General features: G+C 37.7%; 1 protein-coding gene across 5 annotated transcripts in view; it reads right to left on the bottom strand.

Annotated features, from left to right (window-relative positions):
* Positions 1 to 1305: 1305 nt before the first annotated feature.
* The window catches only part of LOC122257237 (transport and Golgi organization protein 2 homolog), a 10628-nt gene continuing 4433 nt past the window's right edge, over positions 1306 to 7500 (bottom strand). For 3 of the 5 annotated variants that reach the window (XM_086532553.1, XM_086532554.1, XM_086532555.1), the window contains exons 2-4: positions 3589 to 3735; positions 2811 to 3384; positions 1306 to 1986 (exon numbers count right to left, since the gene is read on the bottom strand). In XM_086532553.1, coding sequence (XP_086388679.1) covers positions 1851 to 1986; positions 2811 to 3384; positions 3589 to 3724 — 846 coding nt within the window. In that variant the 5' untranslated portion in view covers positions 3725 to 3735 and the 3' untranslated portion in view covers positions 1306 to 1850. Of the gene's footprint in view, positions 1987 to 2810; positions 3385 to 3588; positions 3736 to 4020; positions 4141 to 7500 lie in introns of those variants that run through there. The other 2 variants (XM_086532556.1, XM_086532557.1) reach the window with 2 other exon arrangements.

Genomic DNA, 7500 nt, shown 5'->3' with positions numbered 1-7500 from the left:
CCAAAACCTAGATGGCACCACTTTTTCCTAGCACCAGCAGGAGAGAGAGCCTTTAATGACACCCATCCACGGTCTCTAGCAAGCACTATCTATATAGAGCGATGACACACACTAAGTTGACGAACTTTTGCTCAAAAGTACCGCTGATGAAGGATGTGCAGTCAGAACGGGAAGAGGAAGATGACTCAATCCATACCCAGTGTCTAAAATGTACTCCTGTGCCAATATGCATGCCTTTCACTGTGGCACTCACAGTCACAAGCACAGGTTTCATTCATCTTCCTTACCTCTTCTATTTATCTTTATTGTAGGTGGTTATATGTTTCGTATTCGTTCATAACAGCACAAAAATACGAAAAAAATATAGTTGCCTTTTGTCCTCCCATAAAACAGCAATACTTCTATCACACTGAGTATAAAGAAAATAATGAGCTAATATGGATAATATACTACAATTTTAGTCTACTGCAGCACTGGTAGAGCCTGTCATATGGCATATATAAGTCTCTAAACTCAATAAAACACACAAAAAAACAAAACACAAAAAACGCTCTAGTTTTTCAATGAATGACTGAAAGAGAGTGAGAATGTTCAAATTATAATGCTTCAAGCAGTCTCTCTTTAAAATAAAACTTATCCCGGAGGCTGGGCAAGCATATTTATCCCCGTCTGCAATGGGTTAATATTCTTGTGAATAACTCCCACCAAGTAGTTCAGCTTGGAAATGTTTTTTTCTTATTTTTCAAAATCCTTTTCTGAGCTTCCAATACTCTAAATATTTTTCATTTCATATATTTTACAAAAAGGAGAATGTATACAAATGTTGAGTGACTGATCAAAAGATTCCAACACTGAATTAAAAAAACAAAAAAAACAGGAAGTGCTAGTATCAAGCAAACAAATACCCTCTTGTTCTCTTCCTCCTCAGACCTGAAGATGGGATCCAGATGGATCCTGAAACTGTTGTCTCATTTTCAATAAATCTGTTTTGTGTATAGTGGGTTTATCTGCCATTTATCAACACGGAAGAGTGTTTTGCAAGTCAAAATATACAGTAGAACTTAAGATGATGTTTGGTATAACAGTAGGTGGCAAATATAGGAAAAATGTCAAGAAAGTGGTTATGTATATTCTATTCTGGTGTAAGCAGTAGTACTCATTTTTAAAAAGATCAATTAAGTGCAGTTTTCATATGTAATAATCAAACATTTTGTAAAACATATCTTGTAAAATTTATACATTTACCATTTCATATGTTTTCTAATAGAATCAGATAAAAAAATCAGCGGCAAGTAAAAATTACACTTTTATAAATGTTTTATAAATTCATTTCTTTTTGCTTACATAATGTATATAAACAAGTGTATCTTGTAGGTCCTCTCATATTTGTACAATGCCTGCCTCACAGCTCAGTATCATAATTATATCACATAATAATTACATATACATAAATAATTTTATCGGTTTCAGTCCTAGAAATACTCTCTTCCTAACAGTTCCACTGCCATAAAATAAGGTAATATAAAATCAACTAATACTCTAAGTATAAATATAATACTTATTGTTTTCTACATATTCACAGGATTGTTACTGAATTTAATTCCAGGTTAGACAGATTAAATATTACATATTCTCAATCTCTGAAGATAGAATACTACATAACTGGACTTCAAATAAAGATTAGATTACTTTCATGGTTAAATGGTTAGCTGAAGAACATACTGGGATTATCTGCTCAACTCTACTAGATATACATTCATCTTCGTCTGACAGCAACTGGTTATCTACTCCTAAGCTGGTCTCACTCTCTTATATTACAGCTTTAAGGCAAAGAGAACCATGCATATCCTTTATGATCTTTCGTGCAGCTTAAAGTCAAAATTATTCTCTATCCATTTAACGTCCTCTATATCAATAGGCTCCTCCATGGTCTTCTCTCTGTATGTAACGTTGTCATTGTGGTCCACCAGTATAACTGTTGTTGTCCTGGAAGAAATACAAAAGACAATATAGGTAAAAGCAACAGAGTTAAAGATAATTAGAAATAGCCCACAATTTCCAAATGCTTTTTCTAAAAGAGAAAGAGAAAAATGTATTAGGCTCCTCATTATCTCTATTTATGGGCATAAAAAAAATTATTTTGATTCTTTAAATACAAAAAAACATGAATATTAAATTTGTAAAAATATGTATATTTATGTGAATATATGTTTTATATGCTTTACTCAATGATGAAATATGAGTTTTTATTGTGGGATAAGCAGATAGCTATAGATAAAGGTATAAATGAGACTGAATAGCTTTTGCATTGTGAAGTTACTCATTTATGCCTTAATCAATAATTGCAGTTTTCTGACTGCTCTGGAATTAAATCATATCAGATTGATGTTTTCATTACCTGTTCTCTTTCAGTAAAATGTTGGGCAGTTTCTGAACAATATAATATACTACTGTCATGATAGTGTGCGTATGAATATTCTAATAATTACAGTTTTGGTAAATGCCTGTTTTGAGATATCTAGCATTTCACACTGTTTATACTAGTAATATCTTTCTCTTTGATTATGTTCTGTCTTATGTCTTGCAATAACTTTCCTCAGTTTTAGGTCCAAGTAAAGGTTCTATATATATATACACTAATGTCCATATCCAGGTATTACTTTTTCCATATTCCCAGCTAATTCTTATTATCATTATCAATAAAATATTATAATAAAATAATAGAAACGACACAATATTTCATATTTCAAGAAATATTACAACCACAGCAGACATATATATCATAACTACAAAAGACAGTTTGTTATTACCTTGTTCCATACTTAATTGTTTTACAGGCGACCCACATTCTGCATAACTCACTCAATATCTCCTCCGAGTGTTGACGACCTTGATACTCCAGCTGCTCGTCAGGAATGTTCATCTCACGGTCTTTCATCATTTGGAAAAGCTCGTGAATCAGCTGCTGCTCTGAATCCTTCGTCCCGAAGGATCTCACAACTTCCTCCATTTTTCTCTTGCCCTTTTGGACTTTTTTGAAAGGCTTTTCAACCACGCTGTTACCAAAGCCCAGCACTCCTGTCTCTAGAACTTGTGGAACGTTTTTTGGACTATTTAGATAGCCTATTTTATAGCTGTTACCTTCTGGTTCTAAAACCACCAAATTATAATCATTATATTTCACCCCAGAATCTGCAACTTTCCTCATGTAGTCAAGACCAACGTCATCTCCCAGCAAGAATTCCACGACCAAAAAGCCCCTGGCAGCCCCATCTTTCAGAAAATCTTCTCTTGGCTTCAATATATTTAGCAGACAGGCAATGTTTCCATTTCTTGTCATGCCCAACCATGTGCCCCCTTCTCTGCCTATGTGCATGTCAGCACCTGGGAAATAGAGTAATCATAATAAGAAATAAGTCAAATATGTGGTATGTGTAAATTTTGAAACAACCATTAAGAAAAAAAAGATATATCAGTACACAGGGTTTGAAGATTTGATATTCTATGCAAAGGAAATGCTTCTTAATCACAACAAATGTAATTTCTCCAAACAGAGTATAATCCAATTCCAAAGCACATGAGGCCTACCTGCTAAAATACCTGTGTCCCAAAAATGTGCAGCTTTTGTTGGCCTGCTGTAGTATTCATCGCGATTGTTGACCAAAATCACCTTGTATTCCCCTTCCTTTGGCTCTGGGTTTATGTGCACGAACAGGAGACACATGTCAATCACACCTGTAATTAGTATTAAAAAAACAGCGTTAAAGACCATTTGCAGTTCCCGAGACTCATTTCAATATTCATTTGAGACAGATGGTGCAGCCAGTCGAAGGTGGTGGTGCGTTTTGCCTTTATCACACCACAAAGTCACCGTAAAGAATCTTATAACATTTTTTCTTTTTTTTCTAAGAAGACGTCGCTGCCAGACCATCGCACGATACTTTTTTGCAAGTTTTCTATCCCTTTATTGTATGAATGAGAGAGAGAAAGAGAGAGAAAAACGAGAAATTAACCACGTACAGTCGCTACACCATATAATTCCGAAACACTTCAAATTATCCTTAGAAAAGCAGATGACAAGAATACCCTCATACCGAGCTCCCTTCCGTAGAGTGTTCGCTCGTGCGTGTCGCCGGCGCGCGTGCGTGGAAGGGCTGGCACGGATGGGTGCTCTCCTATGTTGTCTTTGGTGCTGTCACTAGTTGCATAAGGTGCGAGGTTTCCTATGTAGTCTTTGGTGCTGTCATTAGTTGCATAGGTGAAATGTTTCCTATGTAGTCTTTGGTGCTGTCACTAGTTGCATAAGGTGCAAGGTTTCCTATGTAGTCTTTGGTGCTGTCATTAGTTGCATAGGTGAAAGGTTTCCTATGTAGTCTTTGGTGCTGTCATTAGTTGCATAGGTGAAAGGTTTCCTATGTAGTCTTTGGTGCTGTCATTAGTTGCATAGGTGAAAGGTTTCCTATGTAGTCTTTGGTGCTGTCATTAGTTGCATAAGGTGAAAGGTTTCCTATGTAGTCTTTGGTGCTGTCACTAGTTGCATAAGGTGAAAGGTTTCCTATGTAGTCTTTGGTGCTGTCATTAGTTGCATAAGGTGCAAGGTTTCCTATGTAGTCTTTGGTGCTGTCATTAGTTGCATAAGGTGCAAGGTTTCCTATGTAGTCTTTGGTGCTGTCATTAGTTGCATAAGGTGCAAGGTTTCCTATGTAGTCTTTGGTGCTGTCATTAGTTGCATAGGTGAAATGTTTCCTATGTAGTCTTTGGTGCTGTCATTAGTTGCATAAGGTGCAAGGTTTCCTATGTAGTCTTTGGTGCTGTCATTAGTTGCATAGGTGAAATGTTTCCTATGTAGTCTTTGGTGCTGTCATTAGTTGCATAGGTGAAATGTTTCCTATGTAGTCTTTGGTGCTGTCACTAGTTGCATAAGGTGCAAGGTTTCCTATGTAGTCTTTGGTGCTGTCATTAGTTGCATAGGTGAAAGGTTTCCTATGTAGTCTTTGGTGCTGTCATTAGTTGCATAGGTGAAATGTTTCCTATGTAGTCTTTGGTGCTGTCACTAGTTGCATAAGGTGCAAGGTTTCCTATGTAGTCTTTGGTGCTGTCATTCGCTACATAGGTGAAAGGTTTCCTATGTAGTCTTTGGTGCTGTCATTAGTTGCATAAGGTGCAAGGTTTCCTATGTAGTCTTTGGTGCTGTCATTAGTTGCATAAGGTGAAAGGTTTCCTATGTAGTCTTTGGTGCTGTCACTAGTTGCATAAGGTGAAAGGTTTCCTATGTAGTCTTTGGTGCTGTCACTAGTTGCATAAGGTGCAAGGTTTCCTATGTAGTCTTTGGTGCTGTCATTAGTTGCATAGGATGAAATGTTTCCTATGTAGTCTTTGGTGCTGTCATTAGTTGCATAGGTGAAAGGTTTCCTATGTAGTCTTTGGTGCTGTCATTAGTTGCATAGGATGAAAGGTTTCCTATGTTGTCTTTGGTGCTGTCACTAGTTGCATAAGGTGCGAGGTTTCCTATGTAGTCTTTGGTGCTGTCATTAGTTGCATAGGTGAAAGGTTTCCTATGTAGTCTTTGGTGCTGTCATTAGTTGCATAGGTGAAAGGTTTCCTATGTAGTCTTTGGTGCTGTCATTAGTTGCATAAGGTGCAAGGTTTCCTATGTAGTCTTTGGTGCTGTCACTAGTTGCATAAGGTGCAAGGTTTCCTATGTAGTCTTTGGTGCTGTCATTAGTTGCATAAGGTGAAAGGTTTCCTATGTAGTCTTTGGTGCTGTCATTAGTTGCATAGGTGAAAGATTTCCTATGTAGTCTTTGGTGCTGTCATTAGTTGCATAGGTGAAAGGTTTCCTATGTAGTCTTTGGTGCTGTCATTAGTTGCATAGGTGAAAGGTTTCCTATGTAGTCTTTGGTGCTGTCATTAGTTGCATAGGTGAAAGGTTTCCTATGTAGTCTTTGGTGCTGTCATTAGTTGCATAGGTGAAAGGTTTCCTATGTAGTCTTTGGTGCTGTCATTAGTTGCATAGGTGAAAGGTTTCCTATGTAGTCTTTGGTGCTGTCATTAGTTGCATAGGTGAAAGGTTTCCTATGTAGTCTTTGGTGCTGTCATTAGTTGCATAGGTGAAAGGTTTCCTATGTAGTCTTTGGTGCTGTCATTAGTTGCATAGGTGAAAGGTTTCCTATGTAGTCTTTGGTGCTGTCATTAGTTGCATAGGTGAAAGGTTTCCTATGTAGTCTTTGGTGCTGTCATTAGTTGCATAGGTGAAAGGTTTCCTATGTAGTCTTTGGTGCTGTCATTAGTTGCATAAGGTGCAAGGTTTCCTATGTAGTCTTTGGTGCTGTCATTAGTTGCATAAGGTGCAAGGTTTCCTATGTAGTCTTTGGTGCTGTCATTAGCTACATAGGGAGAAAGGTTTCCTATGTAGTCTTTGGTGCTGTCATTAGCTACATAGGGTGCAAGGTTTCCTATATTGTCTTTGGTGCTGTCATTAGCTACATAGGGTGCAAGGTTTCCTATGTAGTCTTTGGTGCTGTCATTAGCTACATAGGGTGCAAGGTTTCCTATGTAGTCTTTGGTGCTGTCATTAGTTGCATAGGATGAAATGTTTCCTATGTAGTCTTTGGTGCTGTCATTAGCTACATAGGGTGCAAGGTTTCCTATATTGTCTTTGGTGCTGTCATTAGCTACATAGGGAGAAAGGTTTCCTATGTAGTCTTTGGTGCTGCCATTAGCTACATAGGGTGCAAGGTTTCCTATATTGTCTTTGGTGCTGTCATTAGCTACATAGGGAGAAAGGTTTCCTATGTAGTCTTTGGTGCTGTCATTCGCTACATAGGGTGAAAGGTTTCCTATGTAGCCTTTGGTGCTGTCATTAGCTACATAGGGAGAAAGGTTTCCTATGTAGTCTTTGGTGCTGTCATTAGTTGCATAAGGTGCAAGGTTTCCTATATTGTCTTTGGTGCTGTCATTAGCTACATAGGGAGAAAGGTTTCCTATGTAGTCTTTGGTGCTGTCATTCGCTACATAGGGTGAAAGGTTTCCTATGTAGTCTTTGGTGCTGCCATTAGCTACATAGGGTGAAAGGTTTCCTATGTAGTCTTTGGTGCTGTCATTCGCTACATAGGGTGAAAGGTTTCCTATGTAGTCTTTGGTGCTGCCATTAGCTACATAGGGTGAAAGGTTTCCTATGTAGTCTTTGGTGCTGTCATTCGCTACATAGGGTGAAAGGTTTCCTATGTAGTCTTTGGTGCTGCCATTAGCTACATAGGGTGAAAGGCTGCGGCCATGAATGTTCAGTGATCTGGACTGGAACTGCTAATTATTCCAAAGTGATGTAACATCGAAATTTGACATGCGGAAACATTCACTGATTTATTATGTAGATGTCTATAAATTTAGTTTGTAGAATTTAACCTTTAAATTGCTATGATGATTTATTGTCATTTGGAGTGCCAATTAGACCACGAGTTCATGGTCCGAGTAACACTCACAGGCTACGCATTGAAGAGG

This window comes from Penaeus japonicus, unplaced genomic scaffold, assembly GCF_977035675.1.
Source record: "Penaeus japonicus unplaced genomic scaffold, GWHDUDI00000001_assembly GWHDUDI00000037, whole genome shotgun sequence".
NCBI lineage: Eukaryota > Metazoa > Arthropoda > Malacostraca > Decapoda > Penaeidae > Penaeus > Penaeus japonicus.
The sequence above is the reverse complement of the archived record's forward strand: the minus strand, read 5'-3'. Positions and strand labels throughout refer to the sequence as shown.